General features: G+C 42.9%; 1 protein-coding gene across 2 annotated transcripts in view; it reads right to left on the bottom strand.

The window, feature by feature from the left end:
* LOC105902787 (synapse differentiation-inducing gene protein 1-like) overlaps positions 1–12,680 on the bottom strand; it is a 26,688-nt gene extending 14,008 nt beyond the window's left edge. The window contains exons 1-2 of one of the 2 annotated variants that reach the window (XM_031581674.2): positions 11,703–12,680; positions 5,869–6,546 (exon numbers count right to left, since the gene is read on the bottom strand). In XM_031581674.2, coding sequence (XP_031437534.1) covers positions 5,869–6,408 — 540 coding nt within the window. In that variant the 5' untranslated portion in view covers positions 6,409–6,546; positions 11,703–12,680. The remainder of the gene's footprint in view (positions 1–5,868; positions 6,547–11,702) is intronic. The other variant, XM_031581673.2, reaches the window with a different exon arrangement.
* Positions 12,681–18,307: the final 5,627 nt, after the last annotated feature.

Here is an 18,307-nt window from a genome sequence, read left to right as displayed (position 1 = left end):
GGACAAGGTTGTCAGAAGCGGTGACGTTCCCCTGAGGCCTAACAGACTTGGTGGTTAGAGTTAAAACGATCCCGACTGCTGGAAACATTTCAAGGCAGAGCGACAGATAGGCAGACAGACATGAAGAAATTCAGAGCGGAAGATAGAATCAGACAGACAGAAAGACTTGTGGAGCGGAAGACAGATGATCAGACAAACAGCGACAGACAGGCAGGCAGACATTAACACAGACTGAGAGGCCTGGTGCAAGCACACAGTCTTGGCTATGGCAGACACTTAGCCAAGCTCTTCTTAAAAATCGACAGATATTTGAACCACCACTTTCAAAACAGGATTCTTGGCAGGGTTTCTTCTCTGGCGCACCTGCCCCAGTGTCTGTCTCTGCATTGATTGCCTGCTCCTTTGTCTGTCTTTCAGGGGCTTTAGCTAAATCCAGTGTAAGCGACTGCTGAAGACATTTTCATGCGTGGCAGCAGCGTTTCATCAAAAGCCCAATATCCGGTAAAGAGGGAACTGTAGGTGCTTTAAAGCTTCGTCTGTCGGAGATCAGAGGGTTAGCAAACTTTTTTTTCCTTCAACATAAGTCACTTTCCAACTGAAGTTTTGTCTGTGTGTGTGTGTGTGTGTGTGTAGTATGTGTGAGTGTGTGTGTGTGTGTGTGTATGTCTGTGTGTGTGTGGTTAAGCATTTGTGTCGCTGAATATGCTAAATCTATGGCATATTTATGATAGGCCTACCTGTATTCTGCATTTCTCTTCCAATGCCAATTAATCAGCTAAGATGTCAAGTCAATGACACTGCTGTCACAACACATTAGTCTTACATTTCTGCATTTTAGCAAAGATGTTGTCTTTATCTGCACACTGAGAAGAGTCATTTTTAGTCATTTAGTCATTTAGCAGACGCTTTTATCCAAAGCGACTTACATATGTGCGACTTACAATGTATACACATTTTACAGGTGAGCAGGAGACCGCCAAGGGGAACATCCTTTTACCAAACTATCAGCGATTCAAACATTCCTAGCCCACCAACAGGATGCAAAGCTTGTTGCACATTCAATGTTGAGTGGGGGGCATACAACCAGGAAAGACGTGATACATTTCCCCTCTACAGAGCACAGAACCTCACCCCACTCTGCAAATTCCTCTTCTGTAAAAATGGATCTGCCCCCTGGATACCAGATCGGAATGATCCGCGAGATGAATTCTGCCATAAAGTAATTGGTTTCTCATCCATTTTTTTGTAGAGAGTGGAGAAATATCCCTATGAGACTTTCAGGGGCATATTACTCTAGCCAACATGTAAAAATGCTCTTTGGAAAGACAATGTGCAGCAATATGTCAATAGCAATATGTCACATAACATGAATAGATCAAATCTGAAAAGCCTCTAGATTTTCCAGTTGAGTGCAAGCGTTCACTATTCATGTCCATTCATAACACCTGACATGCAATGTAGGCAACCTGATGAATTAATCTAGTTGCACAAATGCCCAACTGCTTCAGTTTAGTACATCTCATGTACAATTGGCCATTACTGATTCAGAACTAAACCTTGACAGGGTTTGTAAAGTAAATCTAATTGGACTTGTTTTGAAGGTGCTTCATTGAAAGGCGTGAGACTAGACTCGGTATAGTGAGGTGAGTAGTAGTTTGTTGGTGAATATCACTTGGGTGGGCACATCATAACAGCTTCAAAATGAATGATAACTAACCTTTTTCTAGCCACAGATTAAAAATGAATGATAACTACCCCCTTTCCCAGCCACAGATTCAAAGATGTTTTTCCCTAATGCAAAAAAAAAGATGTTGAAACTAGAACCACACAAACCATTTCATCTGAGAGATCAAAGGAAACTGGACACTTTTCAAGATTTGGATCCTAGTCAGCAAGGCTGGCTAAGGCTTGCCATCACTGAGAACACTGCATCTACGACTGGTCATATGACATTTCTTTGAGTAGAAAAATAGTGTACTGTGACATTTGAAAAAAGGGACAAATTGCCAGGAATTTTTAGCACCATTATGTATGCCCTGCCAAAAACCATTCAAAAGTAGATCCAACTTCATTCAAGCCTTACTACTTAATGTCAAAGAAATGAAAACCATACTGGCCAGACTGATGGAAGCCATTAGCATCATTATCATTTCTTATCATCATCCTGGTTATTAATCAAATGGGAAATGGAATCAAAGAGGACACTGACAATGACAGCTATTGAACAGTGAAATACCATCATTTGGATTACACTAATAAACTACCAAAATGAAAAGACACAATTATATTTCCCCCTCTGCTCTCTGACAGGAATACTATACTCTGTCCTAAGAGAATATTTAATTTTTTTCACATCCCTTCAGGATGATTTCTTTTTTCTTTCTCTATTTTTCTCTCTTTCTCTCCCTCTCCCCCCCCCCCCGCCCTCTGTCAGGAAAATGAAAATGGAGGATGTGAGGAGAGAAGATGAGTTCTAAATTGGGGTTTACAGAGATAAAACACAGCTTTCTTGACACTGTGTATCTCCAAGAAGAAAGCACAAAGGCCATTTGTCAGTCCGTCCCATTTGATGAGGTAGGAGGTGTCTGCCTCTCAGAACTATTGTACAATCAAGCTGACAAAAGCAGAGCTGTATGGTATAAGCACAGTCGTCAGCAAGGATGAAGCAGAACAGACGCCAGTCCAAAAGCACTACACGCATGGAAACACACAAACGCGCACACACACGCATACGCACTCACATACACACAGCACTTTCTCAATGTATAGAGTTAGCGAGGAGTTACAGACTTACAATAGACGCACCAGATACTTTTAGAGCTGGCTTGACTTGGAGCTGTACTGTAGATCAATTCTACCACAAAAAGGCAATTCTTAGATCTTAATAGTGTAAAGGCTAAGTTGTAAGACCCTTGCATTCTTGATGTTGTTTGAATTGAATTGTTGTTTGAATGCCTGGTCGATTTGTTTTGAGGCTAAATTGATGTGGCACACTGCAAGACCAGGAAAACCGTAATGTTAAGTAGTGCTGTATCAGTGAAACAGAATTGGATTACAATGTGAACATAAAAATGCAGATTCCAGATGAAGTTTACTTAATTCTCCAGTACTGTTTACAAGTTCTAACTTCTCCTACTCAACCAACTGTGTGGACAAATCAATAGCATTTCATACTACAACCGGAAGAATTCTTGTCAGCATTCATGGCTACCTCAGCACAGAAAGGAAATAATAGTGTGTGTAACCACCAATGCCCTGTCTGGCAAAAGCGGGAAACTGTTTAGAAGAGAGTCTCGTACACAGTAGTCTTTCCCTATCTGTTTAATGTGTACTATTTATAGGTACACAGCTAGGGAAGCAACCTTACAACAATGCAGCTGTGATTAACAGGGCATGTTAAATTTAGAACCCATTTAGAACCCATTTAACAGCAGACCATGACTATGGCTGCTGTAGGTGGCACTTGTCTTCCACATTATATAAAAGGTCTGTAGAGACTCCTATCCTAAAAGCTTTGCTGTCAGCCAGTGAACCTGGTAACCTAATAAGATAATCTTTTATTTTACCACATTGGTAACATTGCCTCATACTGATTTTCATCTTTTTGAGACAAAAACTCCCCATGCTTTTGGAATAAACATCAAACAAAGGTATTCTGCTTCATGGGTTAAGACTTTCAGCAATATACTAAGTTTGTATCTTGTAACCTTGTTCTACCTGAGCCGAACAGAATAAATAAAACATAGTACCTTTTCCTCAAGCAGTGGTTCCAAACACCATCTGGTACACCAAAAAGTCATGTGGAGGCCAGAAGCCACCTACATATAAAATCAATTTCCGATTTTTTTCCACTTGGCTCACAAAATAGTTCTTAGGCTGAATCGGTGAATTTCTACTTTCTTTCCTTACAGAATTCAGTGTAATTCTGTAAACCCATCTTTCAGGTGAGATCTCGGGTATCTTGTTTCTCAGTGTGATGTCCATACCATATACTACACTGGTCAATTTGAACTCCCTCCTCAAGACTATTATCTCTAAAAAATACCCTAAAGATGATGTCTTTATCTGAATATATGATGCCAGCATACAATCGCATGAACAACAGGTACAACAAGTTTAGCTGCAATGTGTTTATTTGAGCTGTACACTAAATGATAAGACTGTGCTGTGATGATCAATGTTGGTGACCTGAACCTTGCAAAGTCCAATGCTGACGTAGAGAGTCAACCATTTGGGACTTCTCTGCGTCATGAAATGGGTGGCCCCATCTCCCCCAGCCTGCGTCTGTGAGTGCGAGTCTCATTTCTCATTGTATGCCCCCCACTCAACATTGAATGTGCAACAAGCTTTGCATCCTGTTGGTGGGCTAGGAATGTTTGAATCGCTGATAGTTTGGTAAAAGGATGTTCCCCTTGGCGGTCTCCTGCTCACCTGTAAAATGTGTATACATTGTAAGTCGCACATATGTAAGTCGCTTTGGATAAAAGAGTCCTGATCGGGACTCTATCATTCACAGGAGTCTACACCCCTCTGTCAGCCCCGTGCCCACTTTTTAATGAAACGTTTTTCATAATGATGCAGTAACCTACTGTGAGGCTCAGAGCTGGGGGTGAAGTTACACTGCTGTTTCGAACAGGGCAGTGAAAAGATGGTGGAAAAGTCGAAAGAAAATGAATCTATGATTTAAGTTTATTTCACAATAAATATATTGAATTATTGGGAGGGGGTTAGCGATTGTTGGCTTTTGATAGTGATGCTAACAATCTTAACAAACTCTAGTTGTTTAAGCCTTTTATCGATATGCTTTGTTTCTATCCCACTGCCGACAATTGCTAATTTAAATTGAGTCCATTTCAATAAATTTAGCCATGGCTAATTAAGAATGGTGCTAATTATCTCCACCAAAACTGACACTTCCAATATGGATTGAATGAAATGGACCAGATTACTGACTGATTACTGACTGAATAGTTTGATTTGTTCTTTGACCAGGTGATTTGAAAGTACTGTGGCCAAGTATTTGAAGTGTTTAAGTGGCCGCTACCTACTTCTAGGATGCTGATGGCTGCAATATGGATATCTCATGTATGATTTTGCTCTCATTCATATTCATACATACAGTATAATGCCATATTCCCAACATTTGAAGAAGATTAAAACAGCATCACTCTGCCATGTGAAATAGACCCCTTTGGCTTAAAATGCACCATTTGAATCAATGAGACTGTCTTTCTGACTGACCGGGATTTGATTAAGCCTTTTCACAGTCCAGAGACCAGAACATTTTGTTGTTTTTCTTCAGCATCGGGTTAAGTAGACATTTTGTTCTTTAACCAGGATCTTATAGAATAGTCAAAACGAGCATTAAAATCATCTCTCCCTTCAGCAGCATTGCAAATCAGCCTTAATATCAACATTTTCTTATAAGTCACTAAGTTCTAATGAATGTTTCATGATCATATTTTAAGAATTCATGTTTTTTTAATCACAAGAGTGCTAGTTTTCTTTTTTGTAAAAACAATTTCTGGCTCATAGACGATAAATAGAGAGGAAATGTCAACATCTTTACAAAGTGGTACTCTATAAAGCTGAAAGACACGCCTTGGAACTCCACCTGGGAATAGGGGCGCCGGTCTTTAAGGGCACCTGTCAGACTTTTCACGCACTGCTCTGCGCTGCTGATAGATGATTTCATCTTCTCTCTCTCTTTCCTCTCTAGCCTCTTGTGTGCTGTGAAAATAACCAGCCTGTTTTACACACACACACACACACACACACACACACACACACACACACACACACACACACACACACACACACATAAACACACACACACACACACCACTACAGCCACCAGAAGCTCCTTACCTCATACTCCACGTACTCCTCCTCTTCCACTTCATAGGACACGGTCTGGATCTTGATGTCGTCGTCATGCAGCAGCTTGACCTGGGCGTCCTCGGCGCTGCCGGAGGTTTCGGCCGAAGCCGGAGTGGAGTCTGCCTCCTTGTCCTTCTTCTCGGTGAAGGTGGTCTCGCAGCATTCGCTCTTATAATCCTTGGCCTTCACGGTCACAGCGTCGTCCTTGTAGAGGATGAAGTTGGGCCGGTAGAATGCCTCCACGGCCAGGTGCAAGGAGGTGGCGTCCAGGAGCTGGTGGGCTTTGGCTTTGCTGTTTCCGCCCCCGCCCCCGCCCCCGCCACCTCCCCCGCCCACCAGTCCTCCACCACTGCCTCCTCCTCCTCCTCCTCCTCCTCCTCCTCCTCCTCCCCCCGTCACAAAGTAGTTGATAATGTTTTCCTGGTACTGGTTGCTGGAGAAGTCGCCCCCATAGCCGTAGTCAGCCTTGACCACGTGCTTAGTGTTCTTATCCAGCAGGGGATTCTGTAGCTCACTGAGGCTCTCCATGCCGGGGGAACTGGGAGGTGGGGGGGGGGTCTGGTGGATGGGGACAGCCCTTCAGAGTGACGAGGAGGCAGGGAGGCTGGGAGGTGACCTTGGCTTGGTTGATGAGACGAGCGCTAATGCTGCTCAGCGGGTCGGAGACTGTAGGAGAAGAAGGGAGTTTGAGGGAGGGGGGTGGGAGAGACACATGGGACACAGGAGACATTACTTAACCACCAGAGCACTGGGAGAGGTTCTCATTCAGAGCTTTTCTTCAACAAAAAAGACTGACACATAGGACCGTAACAGGTAGAACAGAAAAGCAGAAGGCCTCCGTGCATGGCATTGTGGTCATTCATACGGCCGGCCGGCCGGCCGGCTAACTCTCGGGGGATGCCACCCTGCTAGTTTGGCAGAAAGCGGCGCGCGTGTGTGTGTGTGTGTGTGGCATGAGTGCTCAGCGCCACCGGCAGTGACTCAACAAAGCCCTTTGACGGTTTACACAGCCTGCTGCGAGAGAACAACAGCCCCGCCAGCCTCGGCTTCACCTGACACGTAAGAGCGACCCCCGTTATCAGACAGATTTCAATTAACTGCAATTCTGTGCTCCGTGAAATACACAGATAACCCTCCAGATGGGCCTGCTGAAGCTTCCTCACCGGAGCAGACATCTTAATGAAACGCTGTGACTACCCTGAAAAAAACTTCCACACATGGTTCTGTCTCCCCTTCCAGCAGAACTGCCCGGCCTTATGAGCATCAAATGAAGGAAAGGGAGAGGGGGGGGGGGGGGGGGGGGGGACTGCTGCAAATGTGGCACAGACATATGACTACAATTAGGCTCTTCCACGGAGAGAGGTGCCTACCGCCAGTATTCCTAGTCCATATCTCTTGATTTTACAGACAATGATATTCTGCAGTAAGTCTGTAAAATGGATGATGTCTGTGAGTGGCGCATAACCAGATCCATTTATAGTTTCGCCACTAAATCCTGCCATGTCTCTCATTTGATTTGCACGACTCGTCTGAACGAGGCTCACGAGGCAATGCGGCCACAGCGCTCGACGGGCACCTTCCAACCTAGCCCTCATTAATCTGTGATTAAAATAGCCGTGCAATCAGATAAAAAAGCAGATTACTCCCAGCCCTCCTGATCTGACTGTGGATAGTGCGTGGCATTATATGCACGGATATCAGGGCAGCGCAAAAGTCTGTGATCACAAGGTGCCGGGTGTAACGGAATGATGATTAGGTTAGCGAGAGGGTAAACCTCGGCACATCTAAGCGGGAATAAGCCCTTGACCCAAGTAGATATCTACTATGCATGAAAACAGGTCACGGGAAAGAGAAAGAAAGGCGGGCCTGATGTGTGAGGATTATTTAATGTCAGTCACGCCTCGCATTGTCCCATCTGTTCATTTCTCTGGGTGCCATTGCTGTGTAACACAATTGCATTGAGGCCACACAACACACACACCTTCGATGCGCCCTTAATGAAATAGTGGACCTCACCTATGATGACAGGAGGCTAGAGATAAGATGGAGGAAGATAGCGGTGACCTCCAGCCCCATGCATGATTCAAGTACCCACCAGCCTAACTACATACGTCCATTATCACTCACTCTCTCACTCACAGACACTCTCACTCTCTCATGAGATATTCATATTCCTGGGTGGTTCCAACTTGTATTTAGCAACTACAGGTGATTCATCATTCTCTCTTTTCCTATCTCTCATTCTCTCCCTCACTCCTTCTCTCACTTTCACCTGTGCTGGTCTCCCCCTGCATGTTATGAATAAAATAAAAAATCCTTTTTAGGAGAGCCTGAAGCTACTGAAGCATGCACAATGCTGTCTGGAGCCTCACTCTTCTGCACCTATCTATACAGTCACTGTATCATGCCCGATTGTTATTTCCTAACAAATTAGGCCACAGTCTTCAACCATGGATATAGGATATGTGGTTAGACTTCATCAGCCAATTGGTAAATACTGACAAAATGTGTAAAACTACACAGGGCAGAATCTGCTTTTGCATGGTGTTTATGGTTCTGGGTGTGTTAGAAGAGCTATACTGAAACTACCTGAGTGCATCACAGAGGAGCAAAATTCATCTTTTCAATCCTAGGCCCTCTCACCTACAAAAAAAAAGAAGAAGAACGACAGAACTGCCTTGAAGTCCTCAGGGTACCTGAAAAATCTGTTGTTCAGGACACTGCAGAGACACTGGGCCTTTTTTTTTAGGCCAAAATGGCAGCGTTCACACCCACAGTCTGTGACGAGGCCTGCTGTGAGGCCTGCTGAATGCATGATAAGGTGCTACAGCTCCCTGGAGGACACTATTCAGGCCATGCCACTAAGTACAGCATCATCACACTGTCATTACAGTGTCCCTGACACACAGATATCAAGTCAAAGTCAGGGGTGCATCAATCAATACGATTTCTTTTTCTCACATCCCACCCTTTTTCTCCATCTCGACCTCTTTCTTTTATGTGGTATCTTGCTTACTGATCAGGTCAGGTCAGTTACTAGCTTCACAGTGTACAGGAGAATGAAGGAGTACAGACCATAGACGTATATATGTCTATGGTACAGACGGTGTAACAGTTTGCCAGACAGAGTCTGACAAGCGCTAATACATTTTCTCAGGCTGTGAGGTTGCAGAAGGCTGTGAGTTTTGGCCTCTTAAACCAAGTGATGACTTTAATGAGACGTAAGCAGCTTAGCAGCCTCTCTCTCACACACACACACACACACACACACACACACACACACACACACACACACACACACACACACACACACACACACACACACACACACACACACACACACACACACACAATCACATGCAGTTTCTCTCAACCTATGTGTTCTCCTCAATCCTTTCTGTCACACAAAAACAAGTAGCACAAACTGATTAACACTCACAAATACACATTCTCCCTTTCTCTCCCTCTCTCTCTCCTCACCATTGGTTTTGCTCTCTATTCATTTTTCCTTTTCACTGAGTGTGACATTTTTCTCTCATCACTTCAACATTTTTAGGTCTATTTTGTGTAAATCAGTTAGCAGTTGCTTATTTCCTCAGCTGAGGCTCATGGCAGGGAAGCAAGTGAGGAAATAGAACCCTTCTCTGCTCCAGCTGAATAGCAGAATGTAAAACTGCACAGCTAGTCCACGGAAATAGTTCACTTCATATTCATTCCTTTGGGCAGACAGAGAGCTAGTGCAATCTTAAATCACTTGTTGTCTTTCAAGGCTGTATGCTTTTTAAAAGTTAACACACGCCTGAAGAGGCTTTGTCAGGAAAGGTCCTTTCCATATCAATGGGTTTGTGGTCAAATGTCTAGCACATGCCAAAGTAGTACCTCTGTGCATAACAGAGGTTAGATTATTTCATTGTAGCCTTTACATTTCTGTTGCAGAGAGGAATAACAATGGAGAATGTGAGAACAAAAACAAATAAACAAGAACCGAAAAAGAATGATTGCGTCTATTTCACTGTAAACTGTTTGTCAGTTAGGGCTTCAGGTTTGTGATGCCAAACAGATTGAAGGCAAGGTAAAGGGGCTGGCCACTTTCACAAGGAAAGGGCAAAACCTTTCCCTGCTCTTTAAGTCAAAACAGGGCTGCAAACAACACGGTAGAATAACCCCATTAGACGACAGTAAGGATGGACAATTTCCCTGCGTCAGTCGGTTGCCAATCAACCCGTGACTCCCGACCTTAAAAAGGGAAGAGAGCGTGTATAAAACTCCTCTGCTGGACAGAGGCATTATCAAGAGAGCACCAAGGCCAGCTGCTTAAGATTCAGCAGAATACCAATGGGTCTTATCTGTCATTCCGTTTTACCATTCAGGATGTTGTGTTTACTGATGAATTCCTGTTGCGTTTATTGTCAGGGGTTTGTTATCGGTGGAGAGCACGCGTTGCTGACTGAATGCTGTCAGTCTTGGTCTCCACATTCAGTGAAATTTCACATTCAGTGAAATTCCTTTATTTAACATATAGTGTGGTCTCACTGTGTCTAAAAAAAAGCACAATCTTGTGTCTGTATAAATGTTTCTGTACATCTTGTGGATGGTTTCTGAGAAAAGCATTTTGTCGGTTTCCATCAGACAGCGCATGCAATATTTATACAATGGTTGATCAAGTGGTTGAGAGGAAAGTGTAGCAGAAACACAACTGACATACTGAATATGTAGAACAAGTGGAGAAATTAGATGTTTTAACCTGACTGGTTAATGTGTCATCCCAATGACAGTGAACCCTAAATCAGCCCTCTTCTTCGGAAGCTGGCACTGTCACACGCCCTACTCCCCTTCACTGACTGCACCATATAGACAAACACCCCCTAATTCTTCTCGACCTATGTCAGCTTATGACAGAAGACTGCTTTCTTAATGTGTTGATAGTCAGTTGGAAAACTCTCAGTTGACATTTGATGATGTTGCCTTTGATTGGTCCCTTATTCAATCCGACATTGTTCAATGTCATTGTTCAAGAAATAAGTATTTATGCATTTTTACTGTTTTTACATCCAGTTTTAAGGTACCAACAGGACTTTGCCAAGCATAAACAGCATCAGTAGCAGTAGTTACATGGGAAATATAGACTCAGCCACTTGACAGCACAGTCCTCTGCTTTCCATGTGACCAGACCTTAATTGTGCTCCTCATATCTCCTCTGGGCGAAAGGTAGAGATCTGAGAGATGTCTGCAAGTGCACGGCGCGGTGCCTGAGAGCAGGGTTGCCCGGTGCTTCTTTGATTCTGAATCTTTCAGAGCCCTTTGATAAAGAGATCGGGGCGCCCAAACACAACCACTCCATCACAATGCACCTAATAGCTTTCTCCTCAAACGAATAACTCGCTGATGTTTCTAAAGGTTATATTTATCAGTTATAAATCTTCCCTCATACTAATATCATATGTAAATAATGCATTTCCACTAGACTGGCATGTAAGCCTAGTCTACTGACAGGACACTGCGATGAATAATAGTCAAGGATAACTGTTCGGGAAAGTTAGATTTTCCACTGGTCACAACCTGATCACAACGACAGTCTCAGTCTCCACACACAGTCTCCAGAGCAACGGTCTATCGCCCTAAAATGAACCCACTGTTCAAGTGAAGGAGCGACCAGGTAAGCTACAACACATAAATGTTTCCCCATCACATTCACCTTAAACAGTTAGAGTAAGAATAGTGATATAATAGTAAGGGAGTCGATTACATACATGCCAAATTCTTACACTGCGTTGTGAACGGCTCAGACCTCTTTGTGCGTAAAAATTAAAACTATCCCTTACCTCCGTTCTCCTGAATGTCCGAATGTTTTTTGCGCCTGTTTGGTCTCCATGTGTTTCCCAAACGGTGGGGATAATAAGCAAATAATCATATATTCTTCACCTGACATTTTCCTCGTACTATTTGATGGTGACTTTCGTTGGCATTGCTAATATGTCATTGGACTGTATCCAGCGGGCGACGTGGTTAGATATTTCTGCGCCTTATGGGCTATGTGTCGCCTACGCATATATCTAATCTCTGAGATGGATCTGGAGTATTGATTTTAAACTCGCGTTACCCTCAAAATAACGAAGAAAACACCTCGATCAGTAGGCTAATATCCCTGGTGGCTCGAACAAGTATTCAATGGCAGAAACAAATCACACATCAAATACCACAAAAGTATATAAATCCTGCCATCTCCAAACCCATACTTACACAGATAATGTTCGCTGGTGACCAAACAGGATATACCTTTACCAAACCTGCCCTCCTCGTTATGGACGATGTGCAAGTTTTCCGTTTGTAGCCAATTTAAGAAACATTGCGTCTCTGTTCTCCGCGAGAATTATTGTTCTGTTAAGTAAGTGCCTCTTCTCGTTATCCGTGGTTTTCCAGTCGTAAGCATGGTTTTTCATAAACGGAATTTGTTGAGATCACCAAGTTCAATCAGCATTCTTGTGCACTCACAACAAAGTGGCGTTGAAACCTGTCCCATGATTTCTCGATGCGGCGAGGAATATGGTTAAACAGCTCGCCTCAATGCCTCTGAACCTTCTCAGGGGCATGTAGATGTAGATTTGAGGTTCAAAGTTTGTATGGCACATGAAGGCAGATTGCCTGCTCCTATGTTGCGCCTCCCGTGGGTGCACTACAGATTCGAATAGGGAGAGGATGCTACAAACAGTTGCCAGATTTGCGACAGTGCGACGCAGCGATTAATAATACTTTCGCTGTGAATTCATTCAAAATGTATTTGAGCAAAATTGTTTTCATACAATTAGTTGTATATTATGTAATATTGTTAGAAAAGTTATAGGATGCTTGCTACTCATACAGTACAGAATATACCACAGCTGATTCCTGACAAAACTGTCTGTTTTGGTGCATGTTTGGTGTCTGACTGAATTATGATTAACTATGGACGGGGTATATTTCATTTATTTTGTGCGGAGACATTTCCTCTTGTTGTAAGTTTCTCATACATGCTACATAATTCTCACTTCTGCTTACCAAAAGACCTCAAAAGAAAATCGCCTCAAAAGACGAAACTAGTCTGACAGTTCAAGGGATAAGTGTCAAAATTCGAATGTCTATCCAGTCGCTGTCAACTATTCTATTTGTAGAGTGGAAATGCACATTCACACGTTTGTTGATGACGTCAAACGTCAGGTAATGAATTGCCCTCGTGAACAAAACAAAAATACATGAGCGCCAGAGGGAGCGCTGGTGTTGACGCACAGGTGTCAATGGTGGACACTTTTTCAGTAATATGAAGAAGGAAACAGATACTATCGCCAAAAAAGTAAGCCGCAATTTGTTAGTTACGCGCATTCGAAAAAGATAGATGTATTTGTATACTGGATAGGCCTCCAATTACATCTAAATGTGTGTTGGCAACGTGTGAGTGACACTTGTAGCCTACGTCAACCAGTTTAAATAAGTAGATTCATACGGATATACATAAATGCGTGTCACAGACCACATTAACAGAAACTGTCCAAGCAGCAGATTCCAGCAGATTCCCATTCCCACTACTCTATGATTGTGACATATTGCACTGAGCAATGGCTGGAATTAAATCTCTTTGCAGACAACAACAAGCCGGAATGATTAACCCAAGCATTCATAAACTGAAGCCAACAACTTTATTATATTAGTTTTAATAAAGAAAACGCGGACCTGCAGAGGGTGGTGGTGATAAGAACTGACAAAGAGAAGTCATCCCTTTTGAGATGCAGCGTTGTGGAGATGTGCACACTGCATTGCCTGCAAATGAGCACCTAAGGTACAGTGGTTCATTTCCCAACCTTTCGCATCTCATTTAGAAAGTTTCCTTGACCGATCCAAAAAGCCAGAGCTCCACTGCAGTGGCCAATAAATGCGCCGTCTGAAGACGTAGCAACATTACCAATGACCTTTAAGTAATAAGCTAGAAAATGACATTATCAGGCGGCGTATGAAATAAGGTGCTGAATGCGGCTATATTTTAAAACACATTACTCCCGATCTCCATCAGGGGTATATACGAATGAATAATAAACAAGCCCCCCGGTCCTTTTGCAGTGAGCCTACAACTGCAAGATGTTTCTTCAGGTTTACAATTTACAAATACAATCTAATGAAATACTTTTTGTGGAGAACACTAATACGTTTATGGACAGACGACTAACAAGGGTTGCAATGTTGCAAATAAGCAGCCTAAGCTTGCATTTATTTAATTTCAGTTTAAGAAATCAAAAACTCTGAGATTCAAAATCTGTTTCCTTGGGCGTATATCGATTGGCGTCTTAAACGGACAGTTCTGTCGGATGGGATTGTTTCTGATGTCAAAACTTACCAAATCATGGTGGGAGATATAGCCAGGAGCAGGGAAACGTGAGATGAAAGCACAAAGACAGGCCACACTGACAGGACAGATAATAGCCTCTCGGTTCTGATTCAGTGGTCAGAAAGTCCGCGGGCCTTAGGGTGAAGTTCATTTCATGTGATGAGTTGTCACCTGAGCAGAAGTGCGAGTCTCGCTGGTCGCCCCACCAGCAGGCTGTATAGCAACAGTGTTTTGGAGGCTACTTTGAAAGCATCATTTTACAAGGTATTAATGACTTCACACTGGAAGAAGTTGAACTACAGCAAAGCTATCCAAGGGAGAAATCTAGTTTGGTTAACTAAAGCTACAAAAAAAAAAATTGACAGCGTATAATGACATGTGATACGAATTTATAACAAAATATCATACAAAAAAGTCAGAGCAGAATGTCTTGTTGATAAGACACATGAGCAGTCTCTCAAGCAGTCCGTGAGGCTGATCAAAGGGGGTTCAGTTACAGTAGAATACAAATAAAATGTCATTCCTCTCCTTTTATGGTTTCAGTAGTTAAACTACACAAAAATGGCTAAAAAGTAATGTATCTATTTTAACTACTATGCCAATGTAGTTGAACTGCCAGCAAGCAACTGCAAAATGTTATTAAACTAGTACTTTAATTACATGTAGTTCACTACTCCCCAACACTGGGTAGCAATCTACAGTGGGAAAATGTCAGCTATTAATCACCCAGTAAAGCTAGCGTTGGTTTCACATAAGCAAGATGGGTGGGGGTGGGGGTGGGGGGATATTTTGCTTCCAGTGTATCACTTTTGTACTAAAACATGGGTTTCCGATTCATTTGTTCAACGATGGCTTACATGACCACGTCGACCATACCTGCGGGCCTGACTGCAGTCGGTCTTTGATGAGCTGTACGATCCAATTTTGTTTGGGCTGAAATGACTTCAATCCTGTTTGGCACAGAACATTAGGGACACAAATGAATATCCCCCTGGGCACGCTTCCCCCAGGTCTATCTGCAGACAGGATCAGCCTAATGATGGCGCGAATTCATGGGACAGGCGTATGACCAAGACAGCCTATTCTTTATAAGACGCTTCTCAAAAACGACTTTGTGAGCACTGGACTCTAGCAAGTAGGCTGCTAATGACGTGGACTCTCATATGCCATCGGCTGTCCATGATATATGTGTGGGATTTATTTGTAGTAAACCATTTGGGTTGTGGCACGAGCAGCCTAGTCGCATTATGTAGGAATGCATTATATATGTATTGTATCTGTACATAATGCATATAGACAATACATATATTCATGTATTATGTATGGGTATATATTATGCAATAACATTAGGACTGCTAAGCTTAAGCAGGTCTAATAAAAACCATTTTCTTTTGCATTTGAGCCTTTTAGCAGATGCTCACCAAATCCATTTAAAATGCAAAAGCATATATTCAACATATATTGTCATTGGGAATTGGACCCAGGAGCATAGATTTGCATTCCATATTTGTCTTTTACTTCTCCATAGCCAGAACCCAACAACATAGTGTGATAAACCTGAAGCAGAGGGAATAAAGCCTTGGTATGACTAGCTTCATAATACGAGTCAAAACATAGAGAGAGAGAGAGAGCCATTCGGCGGCTTTTGAACACCACATCATTGCTCCTGAGAATTCAATTGAGAGCAAAGGCAATACAAGACTGAGAGAGGCAAGTAAGCGGTTTTGTATATAGCATCCTCTTTTGAAAGGAGGCACAAAAAGAATGTCGATCAAAGCTTGTTAGGATGTGCTTTTATACAGGAGTATCTGTACACATTATAGGATTGGAATCTATGCTAAGAAAGTACTTGTAATTGTCCTTAGCCCAAAATTCTCTCTCAAAGAAGACAAGGAAGGCACCCACAGCAAGATGTGAAAGCTGCATCAGGACCAAACGTCTCTAAAGCTCATCAATCAAATTGTTGTCATTTCTCATCAGACAGAGGGGTGAATGAACTAGTATGAGTGTTTGTTTTGAATGTGCAAATAAGAAAAAAGCGCTTTATGGATTAAGAAAGAAAGCACTGCAGCTGTCATACAAAAATGTGTGTGCATGCGTGTGTGTGTGTAAGAGAAAGCACATTTGTTTTTAAGGCATATCTCTGCTTTTCAGCTGTCCCTCATACTCAGAAGTGGGGCCATGCACAGACAGATACGGTGGAAAGCCTGCATTGCAGTCAAACTAAAGACACTGGCTCGGAGCTAACCCATTTATGGATATTACATTTTTAAGTGTTTATCGTCACTGCTCCCTGAATATCAGTGACGAATGTGATATAACACAAAGAGGATTGCCGTGAGTAATAGCAACTCTGGTTTCACCTGCACCTATTTGTTTTTGCCTGCAGACATTGTTGTTGTCTTTCTTTTTTTTTTTTTACTATTTTCACTGATATATCTTTATAGCTTTTACATTTTTCAGTTATTGCTTTTTCATACATTTGGACCCCTACTCTTTTAGAAACATACACTCCCAATGGCGAGAAAAGAAGAGCTGAGTATTGACTCTGATCCCCATCGGAGGAGGGAGCTTGAAACCTGAATTGTGCGTAAAAAAAAAAAAACGTCCACAAAAGCTTAGGGTTGACAGAGCTACACATCTTGTCGACACAGAGTCATTAAAAACAAAAGATCATTGCTTAGGGTTTGAGCTTGTTATGCTTTGGTCTTGTCTTTGTGAAGATTGAGAGAAAGAAACAGTAGCCTCCAGGGAAATGGCTGAGTGACTCACAAAACCTTTCAGGGCTCTCGTGAAAGGAAGTGGGCAGGGTGCTGCAGGTGCTGAGGTGCTGAGTCGTAAGGCGTCAGGATTTGTAGTCTGGAACGCGTGCGTCCCTCCTAGTGTGAACGCAGGCCCCTTCCACCCTATGGCTCCTCCACTGAAGATCCACATTCATCACACATCTAAATATACATCTGACAGCCTCTTGGGGGCTCTGGCCCTGCCTGCTGCTCACAGCTATCCCAGGAAGGAGGAGGTGTGTGCGTGAGCTTGTGTGTATGTATGTGTGTGTGTTAGCATATGTGTCTGGGTGTTTGTGTGTGTGTGTGTATGTGAGAGGAGGCATAGGTGTGTGTGTGTGCGTGTGTGGTGGTCATGGGGATATGGTTAGATGTTTGAGGCTACCCTGCAGGTGACCCTTTCAGATGCGTGAGACTGCAAGCTCCGTGGGAGCCTCCCCCTGACGCGGATGTGCCAGAGAGGGGATTAGAGGCCAGAGCTGTGGGCATGTCTGATGGATCATGGAGGCTCAGTGCTGGTGAAGCTCACTGCACATGCTGGAGGCTTCAGGGAGGAGAAATGGCTTGGTCTGGAGGCTGTTGTTGTGTCTCTGTGTCCTCCTCCTCCTGTTCCCTCTCCTTTATTCTTCATCCAAGTGCCTTATCCTCCTACCACAGCCTCTCAGTGACTTGGGAGGAATGGTCACACCTGCACACCTGAGAATGATCAAACAGGCCAAAGGAGGTCAACTCCGATAACGGCTAACATCCATTCCGGTCAGACTCCATCTCGGAAGTCTTACACCTCTGCCGGTGACATTCAAGCAGTGTCAAATAACGTATACGTGCAGTGAATTTTTAAATTTGTTTTCATTTTCCTTGATTGTGCAGAAAACACAGAAAGGAATTGACCAGTGATTCAATTATTAAGTATTTCCTCTTGGAATTGGCATGCCATTCATAAAAGAGTAATTGAGATCTCTTCCCAATCCAGAGGGAGTTGTATAGCCAACCAGTAGCTATTAATTAATTGGTTCCTTTTAATCTCACGTAATTAAAAAGGCACAGTAAGACAGTACATTCCTAAACAGGGAAACAGGGAAAGCCTAGTCCCTCCACTCCAATACCACCTTTGGTTAAAGTTATGCTGTGTTATATAATGTGTGAAAACCCTAACATAAATACTTGCGCTATAAAAAGGCAGGGCAAATGAACTATACAGTTACTGGACTTATAAACAAAGCACTACATTTCTTAAACTGTATCTCTTTATAAACATATGCTTAGGATGTCTCTCCTGTGCCAGGAAATT

Source organism: Clupea harengus, chromosome 15 (assembly GCF_900700415.2).
Source record: "Clupea harengus chromosome 15, Ch_v2.0.2, whole genome shotgun sequence".
Lineage (NCBI taxonomy): Eukaryota > Metazoa > Chordata > Actinopteri > Clupeiformes > Clupeidae > Clupea > Clupea harengus.
Note: the sequence above shows the minus strand (reverse complement) of the source record. Positions and strands in the feature narration are given on the sequence as shown.